The 14,129-nt window shown below is 43.9% G+C and overlaps 1 protein-coding gene across 5 annotated transcripts in view; it reads left to right on the top strand.

The window, feature by feature from the left end:
* Nucleotides 1-14,129, top strand: part of SIK3 (SIK family kinase 3) — a 258,789-nt gene that overhangs the window by 226,787 nt on the left and 17,873 nt on the right. For 3 of the 5 annotated variants that reach the window (XM_025355478.1, XM_025355474.1, XM_025355476.1), the window contains 9 exons: nt 2-111; nt 1,223-1,376; nt 1,643-1,798; nt 4,864-4,934; nt 7,158-7,301; nt 11,525-11,675; nt 12,994-13,119; nt 13,391-13,476; nt 13,936-14,045. In XM_025355478.1, coding sequence (XP_025211263.1) covers nt 2-111; nt 1,223-1,376; nt 1,643-1,798; nt 4,864-4,934; nt 7,158-7,301; nt 11,525-11,675; nt 12,994-13,119; nt 13,391-13,476; nt 13,936-14,045 — 1,108 coding nt within the window. The remainder of the gene's footprint in view (nt 1; nt 112-1,222; nt 1,377-1,642; nt 1,799-4,863; nt 4,935-7,157; nt 7,302-11,524; nt 11,676-12,993; nt 13,120-13,390; nt 13,477-13,935; nt 14,046-14,129) is intronic. The other 2 variants (XM_025355477.1, XM_025355479.1) reach the window with 1 other exon arrangement.

The following is a 14,129-nucleotide window of genomic DNA, read 5'->3' as shown; positions in this document are numbered from 1 at the left end:
GCCGGATGGGACACTGAATTTGGACAGTGATGAGGGTGAAGAGCCTTCCCCTGAAGCATTGGTGCGCTATTTGTCAATGAGGAGGCACACAGTGGGCGTGGCTGACCCGCGGTGAGTATCTGGCCAACAGTCCTCACTAACACCGGGGCAAAGAATTGTCACCTCACACTCAGTGTCTACCATGGCACGTTTCCTACTATATTGTATCCCCAGAGGAGATCGAATCCAGTGGCCAAGTGGACAAATGATATGCTGTAATTTATGTATGTAGACAATTAAAATTTAAATGAATAAGGATCCAAAATCCAATAGCACAACAGTTTCCCAAAGTGTTTTCCCAAAATAGTCTTTCATGTTATCCCTGATGCCTGCACACTGGAAAATATAGACTGAAGGCCAGCTCACCCCATTTTTGTTCCACGGTTGAAGACTCTCAACTTTAAAATAGCCTTAGCTCTTTTCTGCATATTTTCTTTGCTGAGTAGGAAGAGAAGGTTGTGGCAACAATTCTCCTGAGAGGTCAACTCAGGGCAAAGCTGGTTTTCTTATAAATATCTCTTTTCTCCCAGTGAATTTCCAAAAAAGACTCCCATGCTTGCTGATGTGCTTGCTTTGTGTCTCCTGTTCTCAGCCTATGATCAAACAGGCAATAGGGGAATATTCTGGCTCCACAGACTATGTCAGCTTTAAAGGGGTGGAGCCCTGAGTCGCTCTGTTAGTGGAAAGATGTCTTACTGTAAAGTATGCTGTAAAACCTACCGTTGTAGCAAGATAGCCCTGTACGTCTAGTACTTATCTGTCCTGTCAGCACTGACAAGAGTGATTGCATTCTTTCCCTGGTGAATCAGTTGCTACTTCAGGCAGCCATTATCTTAGTGGATGGCCCACGTTCTCCAGAAACTTGGTGTTCACCTCCAGGATTTGAAAACCTGAACTAGACTGGTGCCAGTATTTCCTCTTGGCTCAGAGCTGTTGGTTTTACATGAATGGCCAATAACGAATAGCAGTCCCTAGTCCCAAATAGTAAAGGAGCAGAGAGTTAAATTCCACACTTTAGGCTTTTGCTTTGCTTTAGGATCTTAAAGAGAAACATAAATTTAGGAAGAAAATAAATAAAATACAATAAGTTGTACTGAACACAGCAGTGCCATCAATGCTGGGATATAAGCACTTTTGAGTAAGAATGTTAACCAAACTTCTCTGTCATTCTGTTTTCTATCAGTACGGAAGTTATGGACGATCTGCAGAAGCTCCTACCTGGCTTTCCTGGAGTCAACCCACAGGCTCCATTCCTGCAGGTGGCCCCTAATGTGAACTTCATGCACAACCTGTTGCCTATGCAAAATTTGCAACCAACCGGGCAACTTGAGTACAAGGTACCTAGACACAGGAGAGGGCTGGCTCCAGAAAAAACAAACTTTAGCTTCCTTTGAAAGGCTATAAGGCACCTTCCCTAGGACTGAAGGATTTCCTTATAGAGAAAGATGATTTCTCTTGCAAAGCAGCTCGGGTGAGAGGGAAGCATCCTTTAGTCTCCATCATGACCCATGACTCCCCTAATTTGCATAGATGAGTGGCTTGCCCCTTTCTCTCCTCCTTCCCCTCATCTCATGGTCCGTCCTCCCCACTCTGTTCCTGGCAGGAGCAGTCTCTCCTACAGCCGCCCACGCTACAACTGTTGAATGGAATGGGCCCCCTTGGCCGGAGGGCATCAGATGGAGGAGCCAACATCCAACTGCATGCCCAGCAGCTGCTGAAGCGCCCACGGGGACCCTCTCCGCTTGTCACCATGACACCAGTGAGTAGCAGCACACAGCCCAATTCACTGTCGCAGAGGGTTTTGATAAAAAGGTTGTGAGCCTAGGGTTGGGAACCCAGGGCCAACCTACGTGTCTGAATTTCCTCTTTCTCCAAACTTAGGATATTCCAGCCCGTTTTCTTCAGGCCAGTAGACTTTTCCACACTTTGTTTTTGGAGAACTTACTTACTTAGCCAAGCATTGAACTTTGCTCCTGGAGAGCTTTTTCCTCAATGGGCGCTCACAGGTACCTGGTTAAGTCCAGCTGCACTCCTGCCAGCTTGGGGCAGGTAGCAGCCTAACTCAGAGCCTTCTCCCAGCAACCTTTCCCTGCCAGAAGGCCAAAGTGCCCTTAAATTAATTGGTTTCTAGACTGGCTTCTAAAATTGCCTTTTCACTAACACTTTCTCCATTGATAAACACACCTCACATTTTTGGCATAACCTGGATCACTTGATGATTTGCTCCCACAGCTCTAGCCTAGTCAGTTATCTTAGTCACATCTCCTTCATATGATAGTCACATTCAGAGATTTTTTTTCTCCCCTGGGTTCTGTTTATTTCTGGTTATTTTCCTGTCATAGGTCATTCATTCATTCGTTTATTCATTCCATCTCATAGTACCGTAAGATTGGGTAGTAACTATATCCGTCACCCTTGGAGATGTTTTAAGGGCAGTGCTGCTTTGAGGACCCTTTTCCCTCCTTCATTCCATCATGGGTTAATCCCTTGTAAAACACAGTAAAAGGGAATCATTAGAAAAATGAAAATGTAAACACATATAAAATACAAGGCTAAATTTTTTATCAAGTTCAACAGACAAAATTACTCTGTTAAATTGCTAGAAGTATCTCTTTATTTATTTTTTTAAATTGCTAAAAGTTTCTGAAAGCCTTTTGTTGATTTCTGTACTTACCTTATCGTGAATTAGTAACAAAACGGTTTGTGGGCATGGGTCCATGGGCCACACTTTCAGGAATGAAGGAATTAGTATCACAGCCCTTGGCATCATGGACAAGATCAACACATGTGAAGTATTTGAATAATAGTACCAGATCATATGTGATTAAGTACCACAGTAATAACATGGAAAATTAGGTGGCAGAGGCATTCAGAGATGGGCAAGACAGGTTTGGAAGGATCATGGTCAGCTTTATAGGAGGTGGGGTGACTTACTATGTCTACTGTAACTGTTTTTGCCAAGGTCACTAACAAGTTCTTATTGATAAATCCAGTGGACATTTTTAACCTTTTATCTTTTTGGATGTCCCAACTGTATTAATCACTGTTGACTTCTTTTTTTCTTTGAAATATTTTCTGTTCTTGGTGTCTGTGGCACCACATTCTCTGTTTTCCCCCACCTCTCCTTTTCACATTTCCTTTCTGCTTGTTCCTTGAAGTTGGCAAAACCCAGAGTTTTATCCTAGGCCCCGTTCCCATGTCCTTTTATGTACTCCCTCTGGATGAGTTTGTCCACTCCCGTAATTTCAGTTACCGTCTGATTCTGCAGCCCAGAATGCTCTTCTGAGTTCTATACATATGTATACATGACTGCCTACGGGATAGATTTAGTTGGTTATTCCACAAGTATTCACACCTGTAAATTCAACATGTCCCAAATGAACTTACCATGACTCTGTGAAACCTGTTCCTCCCCTTGGGTGACAGTGAATGGCACTGTCAGTTTCTGGGTTACACAAGCTAGGGATGTGAATTTTATCTTTAACTCTTCCCTCTCTTATTCCCCATATCAAGTCAGTTATCCAGTGCCTGTGAATGAAAGATCTTACTTCTCCACTTTCCTTTCCTTAACTAAAGTCACTGTCATCCATTGCATAGATGAACACCATGGCATCCTAACTGACTTCCTTGCTTCCAGTCGTGTCCCCTGATCCCTGCCACCAGCCCTTTTCACACCACAGCTAGAGGAAACTAGCTCTTGCACATATAAATCTTTATAACACCATGCCCCTGCTTAAAATCCTTTAGTGATTCACCACTGTTCTTCCTCAAACTTTAGTGTGTTATTCAAGGCCATTTATCACTGGCCACAGCGTTCCTCTCCTGCCTCATCTACAGCCACTTCCTGCCTCACCCTGTTCACTCCACCCTTGTAGAACTGTGGTAAGGGATCCAGGAACCCTGCGAGCTTTCAAACAAAATTATTCCAGGAGGGTTTTGTTTTGTTTTGTAATTATCCATTTTGTAAAATGCTCTTTTATAATAATTGAAGTGTGATTTTTGTTCTAGTGGCTGAGGCATGGTGATTATGTGGGCACCCAGGCTATGGGTAGCTAGCAAGGATGCAGATGGGAAAGTCACAGTGATACATGCATCGTGGTGGTTCTCATTTCACTCACATGTTTTGGCGAGTAACAACTATTTTAAAGCATTGAATTCAAACTACACAATTGTATCTTATGGACTAAAATGTAATTTCAGTAATTCACTATGCGTTCCCGGAGTTAAGACATTTAAACTCTGGAAATCACATTAATATGAAAAACAGGTCAAGTCCTAGACATTTCAGGTAAACAATCTTCTGTATTTTTGGGTCCTCAAACACCTACAGGCCTTCTCTTTTCTTCAGCCTATAAGTCTGTAATCCTGTCCCTCTTTGCCTGACCAGCTCCTGTGCATCCTTCAGGTTCCTGCTAGGTACCACCTCCTCCAGGATACCCTCCTTAATTCCCAAGCACCCCCATTAGAAGACTTGATCATGTTATTTTGTAATTGTTTACTTGTCTCTATCCTCTACTAGACTGTAAAATGAGGGCAAGGTCTATATCTGTAAATTCACATTTTATCCTGTAATAGTAGGCATTTGTTAGATTAATAAATGAATGAATGAAGATAAATAAGAGGAAGAAATTCTAATTAGTATTAACTAAGCAAGGTAAAAATGGGAAAATAGGTATATGAGAATCCTATATAACCCAGGGGTCCTAGAAAAGTTCTGTAAATAAGAAAGTTAACAGAAAGTCCTGCCCCAAGCCCAGTTATTAGAATAAGAGGCATTACAGAATAAGCGGCCACCTTGAGCTTTTCCTTCCTGTCTCTCTTCAGGCAGTGCCAGCAGTTACCCCTGTGGACGAGGAGAGCTCGGATGGGGAGCCAGATCAGGAAGCTGTGCAGAGGTAATGTGACATCTGGCAGTGCTTGCAGAAGTCCTTGGGCAGGCTCCCCCTGCAACCAGCGAAAGGTCACCTCTGCCCAAGGAGGTGGCACAGTGCAGCTTCAACATTTGTGTGGTCTCTTTGCTCAAGCCAGATGGCATGTTCCACCCCACATGGAAGTAACAGAAGACTACCCAGAAAATGTCATTTCTGTAAGCACCATTGGAAGTCCCCTAAGTGACAGCAATAACCATAAGAACTTTTTCTTTCCTCCCTCCTTCTTCCTTGTCCCCTGCCTTCATATTGCAACTCTGATAGTATTCATTCACAAGGCACAAAGCCTGCTCCTACCTGCCAAGAACTGTTTACTGAAAAGGAATTGGAGATGTGGGATGACAGTGATCCTAGCTAGTCTGGCCATGGACCTCTGGCATGGACTCTTCCTATCCAGGAGAATGAATACCTCTTGTACTGTTTGCTGTGTGCTTCTTCCACCCCCTTGTACCAACAAAGATATTGAAAAAGAGAATATGGGATTCGGGCCAGGGACAGATGCAAATATCCATTGTTTACAGAACCTTATTAAGAGATGCCTAATTCACAGAGAATGGCAGTGACCATCAGGCATGCTGTACTGTTGTTTTGGCCTCAGTTCCATTAGCCCTGGTCCTCAGCTCCATGCATGCCCCCTTGTGGGAGTTGATTTTCTGATTATCCGGGGAGGGGGTTTCACCAGAATCCAGCATGTATTTTCCCAGAAATACAGGTGTTCTTCTATATGTTTTTTCCTTTGAGGGAAGTTGAAATAAAATGGTTTTCATGGGCTTTTGGGGGAACTTTGGGTGTCTTTATCAAATGGTTATTAAAACACTAATGGCTTACTCTTTGGCAAGTTCACATAACACTAATTACTCTACAGTCTGTTAACTGATTTTAGCTTAAAGGGGCAAGATAGTTAAGAATGAAATGAGACCATTTTTTAAGAACCTGACAGTTGCTGGCTAGGACGCTCATCCTACCCCCAGTAGCTCTGTATGAGAGCAGCTATTCAGAAAGCAGCTGGTCCTATGTGGAAAGAAAACCATGGCAAACAGGGGTGTTGGCAGGTGGGCCAGCTCCTTCTACAGCTTGGCCAATAGAAGGAAAATTGTAGTAACTTTTTTTTCCCTTGATGCTGTTGTTTCTAAAGTTTGCTGATAAGAGGGTGTATAAGGTTACAAATGGGCCCTACTGGGTCATGAAGAAATGAGAAATCAGGAAATTTACTGCCTTTCTACCTTAAAAGCGACAGCAATATTTTATCTTCTTTATCTTAGACTTTCCTTCCTCCAGGTCCACCTTCTTTCTTCGTTAGACCAACATTTCAAGGGTATGATGCCCATCAGTTTTGATGTAATAAAAAAGATATAGTGCCTCTTTCATTCACGCCTCCAGAAGAGCAGCAGCGGTGGAGGATGTCATCCACCAGACAAAGAGGGACAATAGCTTATTGATGGTATTGACTAAGTGCTGGGTCCGAAAGATCTTCTGAATAAAAGCCATCAGCTTGGGAACTCTTCGTCTTTTGAGATTCTTCTGTTTTTATTTTTTCCTTGCTTTTCTCCTCCCTAACTAAACATGTCATGTGGTTTTATTTCTTCATCCTCTACAGAATGTTGGTTCCCCAAGGACAACATCAGTTTTTTCTTCTCTGATGATGATTGAGGGAAAGGGTGGTTTTGGAATTCATTTATCCTCAAATGGAAGGATCAGGTTTCTGTGACCTGTAGTGAAGAAAGTCTCAAACCTGGAGCCTATGAGATCAAGAGACATGCACAGAGTCCTTCTGAATATCTCCCCAGATTCATCTCTAGGAATAGTCCTTAGGGCTCATTTCCTTTGACTTGTATTTTGGAAATTTGGAGGGAAAAGATGAATAAATTAACATGGAGAAAATAAATTCTTCTACCGAGTAGAATGAAGCAAGGAATAGCGATCTGATCTTTGTGAGCTAGATCTACTTTCTCTCTTCTCTTCAATGGCTATTCTTAGGTACAAAATTAAGCCACTTCATTGTCAAGCCAACTTTTGTTGGCCAGTTAGACATGTTTCACTTCCATCCAGTCAGGGATCTGTTTGCCATCAAGCCCTTCGTGAGCTCTGGCACTATCTCATTGAGTGCTTTGGATTAACTTCTAATGCTTCTTGTGGAGGAATATTCCTGTCTGTCTTTTTTACTATGAAATGTGCTCCTGCTTGTTGCAGGTACTTGGCAAATAGGTCCAAAAGACATACACTGGCCATGACCAACCCTACAGCTGAGATCCCACCGGACCTACAACGGCAGCTAGGACAGCAGCCTTTCCGTTCCCGGGTCTGGCCTCCTCACCTGGTACCTGATCAGCATCGGTGAGTAGCCACATGAGCTGTGCGAGCTCCTTGAGGCTCATCGGACAGGCACCCTTCTGATTAGTCTCACAGCGATGGTGACTAGCATCGTGGCTTTAAATAGAAGCCAGCTGTCATCCTGAACTCACATCTTCTCAGCTCCTTGCAGTAAGCAATGCACAGGGCAAAGGTTTTTTACTGTGCCCTGGAGCAATGCGAGATTCCTCTCTCCCATTGCCTTGCAGACCTGTTTATTGTCTGCATTTGATTCCCCTGATTCTAGATGTTGATTCATAGATAAAATTGAACTTGAGACCTGCGAGAAAGTGAAACTCTCAGAAGGCCACCTGGAAACAGGAAGATTTCTAGCCATATCGATAGACTTGACCTTTAATAATCCATCACCTTCAAAAGAATGAGCATTTCATATCGTGTTACCATTGAACCGCCAGCCTGGAAATGAAGACAAAACCCCTTGTGAATAGTAGAGCAGAGATCCTCTTGAGTGATGTATTTAAGAGGTCATTCTTTCCATATTCTGATGGCAAAAATCTTTTGCTAGGTTCGGTTATGGTTATAATCCATTCTCTTGAAGAAATAAAAGCAAGTTTAACCTTCCTGACCAAGAAAACTTCATTGACTCCAAGTAAGCCTGGAAGCAGCTGCGGAATGACACTTTGCTAGTTGAAGAAGATGATTATCTTCTGTGAATACCTTGATGACTAAAAATCTCAGTCTTGTCCACTCCAAAGCTATCGCCAAGCTCATGGCCCACACATTCAAAGCCACCACCAGTTGCTAGAGCATATTTTATTTCTGTCTTTTGGGGAAGACAGTGAAAAGCAGCCTTGGGAAGGTTGAAAAGCAATCAGATTCCAAGGAAATTAGGTTTATATATGTATTGTTATGAAATCTTGCAGCCAGCTCGCACTGGCAAGCTTGACACAATTTTTTTATTGAGGCTGGTTACCCATTTGGTATCAACATAATCAGCAGAGGCAAGTGAACTCTGAGCAGACTGAGACATAATTAGTGCCACGTTGGAACCCTAAAAGAAGGAAGATAAGCTTTCATAAATGACTATGAATAACTTGGTAAAAATGGTCTGTTAGGAGTAGCAAGAATGACTATTCTCAAATAAAACTCTGATGGCACAGAAAGACAGGCTTTTTCTAATGAAAATCTCACAGGACCTACAGTGTTCATGCACACTAAAGAGCACTTTGAGGCCGGGCGCGGTGGCTCACGCCTGTAATCCCAGCACTTTGGGAGGCCAAGGCGGGCGGATCATAAGGTCAGGAGTTCGAAACCAGCCTGGCCAATATGGTGAAACCCCGTCTCTACTAAAAATACAATAATTACCCGGGCATGGTGGTGGGCGCCTGTAGTCCCAGCTACTTGGGAAGCTGAGGCAGGAGAATTACTTGAACCTGGGAAGTGGACGTTGCAGTGAGCTGAGATCGCGCCACTGCACTCTAGCCTGAGCGACAGAGACTCCGTCTCAATAAATAAATAAATAAATAATAAAGAGCACTTTGAGTGATTACTGGAGAGCTGCCTTTTCCTCCCCTGTCCGTTTCCTGTGATTTCTCATAACTTCGAGCTCTACACTGGTATCTAATACACCCTTCATTCGTTCTTTTCTCCTCATCTCCATCTTCCCTTCCTCCACAGCCTGACACTTAAGTTTTGCCCTTATCCAACAAGACTTGGATAAGGGCAAAACTTAAGTTGTTTAGCTGAAGTCCTTTAGGTATCCTTGTGGAATTCTAGGTGTTCCTCAGGAGGTCTTTTTAAGAGGGGAACATGAGGATCATCACATTTCCAGAGTCGGGCTTTATCACAGACCCTATATCCTGTTGACATTTGTTACTCAAGGAGGACCACGCTGGCCCACAGCTCTGTCTGTGTGATAGCCACCCTGCCTAGAGTCATTGTCAAGGCCTTGCCTGCTGGAAATCTGTCTGCTGTCTGTTTTCATGTGAACCTTTTTGGTGTTTTGAGGGTTGCCTGTGGCCAAGCCTATTTGAATTGGAAGAAAATGAATGTTTTATGAGTGGCAAATTGCGTAAGATGGGGCATTTGTGCAAACCCAGCATGTCTTGATGGGATCACTATACAAATACGCAACAAAAGAGATGAAAGCCAGTCTTCAGGGGAAAGCAGAAATTTTCCAAGGCTGTAAAACATGGAATATGGGTGGCCTGGATGGGTTCTTGCATCCCTTTCGTTTTCTGGAGGAATTGATTAAAGAACAGTATTTATAGCTATCCTCCTGGGGTAGAAGAGATGAAGTTCAACATGGAAACAGAAGAGGGGTCTGATCAACCTTTTCATTTCTGGAAATGTGTAATTTAAGGTTAAAAATGTTTTTAAAAGTGTAACTAAAAAAATTTTTTAAACTAACGCAAGATAGATTTTATCCAGGTGGGGAACCAAGTCCCTCTTTGAAGAGTATAGTGTGGGAGTATCAGCCTAATGCGAGGCCATCCTGAATTTGAGTGTGATTGCAAATAAAAATAAAATCAAACACAACTGCTACTTATCAGTGCTTCTCAAATGAGCAACTACGTCAGAACTGTTCCTCTGAGGTTACTGTGCTGGACTGACCTGGGTATCAGTCTCTTCACAACCTGAGCTTCTGAAAAAGCCATGAAATACCTGGACCTGGGATTTTCTCTGATGGGAGAGAATGATTTTTGTGCAGAAAGACTGTACTGGCTGCTTGAAGAACATGGCTTTCTGAGGGGATCAGAAACGTGTCCATTATCAGAAAACGTTGAAAGCGTAGGAGTCAAATTTTAGGAGAAAATAGTACTTGCTTGCTTTAACTCAACCTGAAGTAGAAACAGAAATGACAAGTTATAAGGAAATGCTTCTGAACACAGCCTTCACGATCCCTGTTCCTGGATTGTGGCCCCCCAGAGTCATTTGTTTTTTGTGTTACTGAAACAAATACATGTTCGTGCTCATTTCATTAGCTCACTACTGGGTCAAGCCTCGGGTAGAGTCTGAAACAAAAGCCATCATTAGCAAAGAGAGGGTAAAAGGCTTTCACCTGCTGCCAGAACTCTCTGGATACCTCTGCACGGTCATTAGATTCCTCCTGGTCCCGCGCTCTCTGCACTGTATTTGAACTCGCTTGTTAACCTGCTTCCTGAGCTGTGGTTCTGCTTCAGTCCCAAATGAATCACTGGCAAGGTGGCACATCATTTCATCCAAAGTTCAGTGTAATGGCATCTCTGCCCTGGACATGAAACCCTGATCCTTTCCATCTGCTACTGGAATGCTGCTGCCTTGGCAGTCTTTTATCTGCTTACCTCAGCCCATAAACATCTCTTTCTGATCATCAGGTCACAAGTGTAGGTGTTAGCTTCTAACCCCGATGCTGTCTTAGGCATTCCTTATCAATAGCGTGTTCTTTCTTTCTGTGAGATTCTGGCTGTGTTCTGGTTGAGCAGTGGGGTCTCTGAAGGTAATCCATGGGATTCCTCTCTCATTAGGAGGTTGAGCAAGTGCTGCTGCTCAGCAGTGGGGTCTTTGAAGGTAATCCATGTGACTCCTCTTTCATTAGGAGGTTGAGCGAGTGCTGCTGCTCTGAGAAGTCGATTTTCACAGTAGGTGGCCTTATTTTTGTTGACCAGGTACGTGCAGGATCTCAAGGCCCACATTCCTTAAGAATTTGCTGTCTCCATCCCAGGATCAAAAGTCTTCATTTTCCCCCACCCCAATCACCACCTTCTATTTTCTAGCACAGAACCTGTGAGTTCCAGGCCAGACCTTTGACCACAAAACTGACCGTTGTTTCCCTTTGGCCGTACGGAGATTATTGCTCAGGAAAAACTTTGGCTCAAATGGTGAATTTAAGGTTTCTAAAGGCACTAGATAGACACATGATTATAAAAGTAAGAGCTTCTGTATGGCCTGGCCTGGAGGATATTGAGAAGCTTTTCTCTCTGGCCTAGTATATTTATAAGAACTGGATGTACTTGATCTCAGGACCTCACCAGGCTTGGAAAGTGAGCCAACCAAAGGTAAGTAGAGATGGAAGATGTACACCTGGAGCCCTCTAAAGGGAAGCAGGCTAGGGAAACGACCGACGTCTGGAAATGTCATGAAAGTGGAATATGCAGGGCTACCTGGGCAGCCAGCGGTCTTTATGTTCGTCTGGAACAGCAGTCCCTGTGTGATTTGGTCAAAGCCCCTGAGTCCTAGCCTCTAACCTTCTCTTCCCATGTATTCAGCTCTACCTACAAGGACTCCAACACTCTGCACCTCCCTACGGAGCGTTTCTCCCCTGTGCGCCGGTTCTCAGATGGGGCTGCGAGCATCCAGGCCTTCAAAGCTCACCTGGAAAAAATGAGCAACAACAGCAGCATCAAACAGCTGCAGCAGGTAATGGAAGAGGTGGCAGCCATCCCTGGAGGAGCATGGGTGACAGAGGCCAGGATTGCAGGAGGACTGGGGTGGTAAACGTACCCCTTTTATGTCAGCAACATTGCAGTTTTATAGGTTAAAAAGGTATAGCTTTCTGGGCCTGGCGTGGTGGATCCCACCTATAATCCCAGCACACTGGGAGGCCGACGTGGGAGGATTGCTTGAGCCCAGGAATTCTAGACCAGCCTAGGCAACATGACAAACCCTTTCTCCAAAAAAAAATTAAAAACTAGCATAGTCTCAGCTACTCGGGAGGCTGAGGTGGGAGGATCACTTGAACCTGGGAGGTAGAGGTTGTAGTGAGCTAAGATCGCACCCCTGCACTCCAGCCTGGCGACAAAGCAAGACTCTGTCTTAAACGAAAAAGAAAGTATAGCTTTCTAATGCACTTTCTTTACTTTGTGTTATGTACAGCGCTCCCCAGTATCAAACTTCCTTCCCCCATGAAGGGACTAAATTTTTCTCCTGTCTCTAGTTCATTGGAAAGGAGTTTCTGGGCTTGGGGTTTTTTGTTGTTGTTGTTGTTGTTTTTTGAGACTGAGTCTCGCTGTGTCACACAGGCTGGAGTGCGGTGGCACAATCTTGGCTCACTGCAATGTCCGACTCCTGGGTTCTAGAGATTCTCCTGCCTCATCATCCTGGGTAGCTGGGACTACAGGCACCCGCCACCACGCCAGCTAATTTTTGTATTTTTAGTAGAGACATGGTTTCACCATGTTGACCAGGCTGTCTCAAACTTCGGACCTCAGGTGATCCGCCTGTTTCGGCCTCCCAAAGTGCTAGGATTACAGGCGTGAGCCATCTTGTACCCCGGCACTCCACTCATGATTTAGAATGCTGGGTCTCGATTAAACCTGTTGTACATTGTTACCACCTGGCATTCTCCCCAGGTGGTACAGAATGGCACTCTCAGAGGAAGGAAACATAACCTCTATATGTGTCTATACTATAAAGATTCTAGAAGAGCCAATTTCCTTTCTGCCTTCCTGATGACCAAGCTTCCAATGGCATGTGCTTTGTACACAGATTTCACATTGGACACTTGTACTCATACAGAGGCCATCCTTGATGTTTTCCATTCATTCATACAGAACAGGATGTGAATCTATTTAGTGCACCAGATACTTATATAAATGAGTTAATTGCTCATCAAGGACACTGTTCTCTTGCGGCTCTTTCTGCCCATAAGACCTTGGGGGCAGATCTGCATCTGCTGAAATCACTGCATGGGGTGGGTCTAGCTGCATCCCATCTGTATTAACTACTTTCCCTTCAGGAGTGTGAGCAGTTGCAGAAGATGTACGGGGGGCAGATTGATGAAAGAACCCTGGAAAAGACCCAGCAGCAGCATATGTTATACCAGCAGGAGCAGCACCATCAAATTCTCCAGCAACAAATTCAAGTAGGCTCTCACTCTTTGCTTTCTCCAACTTGTTTGGAGTTTGCTTTCAGGCTGATTTGCCTATGCATTTTGGAGGAGACCACTCAGCGCAAAGTGGATTTGAGTTCTATTTGTGGTTGACATGTTTTAATAAAGGTGATCAGATCTTCTGGTGAACAACACAAGCATAAATCTGAGACACAGATAGTTCTGTTTCTTCCCTTCCTGGGAATAGCTCTGAGTAATCTTCAAGCTCACAATAATTTTTTTCCTTTCCCCATATATGTTTTAGGATTCTATCTGTCCTCCTCAGCCATCTCCACCTCTTCAGGCTGCATGTGAGAATCAGCCAGCCCTCCTCACCCACCAGCTCCAGAGGTATGAATCATTTTGTGTTGTGCCTAAGCCATTGTCTCCATAGCATGGTACCCTTGGCTTGACTCACTGGGAGATATGGACTGACTTGAGCATTCATCTTGCAAGAATCTATTTGAAAAGAAGAGAAACCAGTGTAAATTTCAGGAACCTTCTTGAAATCCCAACTTCCTGTGCCACTTCATTTCCTTAGCCCCATGAGCAAAGTAATCTGATATCTAATACAGGAGGCCAGACATAGGCCCACAATGAACTCTGCCATTTTGGCTGGGAAGTTTGGTCAAACAAGATGTAGACAGGTTTTAAATAGACTGTGGTGGATGGCTTATGTATATTTTTCCAACATGAAGGCTTATCAAAGTAAAAAAATAGTTTTCACTTATATATGTTATATGGCTGAAATGTAAGATTGTACTGTCACCTTAGGAAGCTTCTTTGTGTATCTCTTTTGTTATTTTTAAGGTTAAGGATTCAGCCTTCAAGCCCACCCCCCAACCACCCCAACAACCATCTCTTCAGGCAGCCCAGTAATAGTCCTCCCCCCATGAGCAGTGCCATGATCCAGCCTCACGGTGAGTGGAGAGGTTCAGACCAAACAGTTCATTATATGCCACATGGGAAAAAATGATGGTCTCAGTTTTGAGTACCATAAACCA

Source organism: Theropithecus gelada, chromosome 14 (assembly GCF_003255815.1).
Source record: "Theropithecus gelada isolate Dixy chromosome 14, Tgel_1.0, whole genome shotgun sequence".
Classification (NCBI taxonomy): Eukaryota; Metazoa; Chordata; class Mammalia; order Primates; family Cercopithecidae; genus Theropithecus; species Theropithecus gelada.
This window is presented reverse-complemented; position numbering and strand designations above follow the sequence as displayed.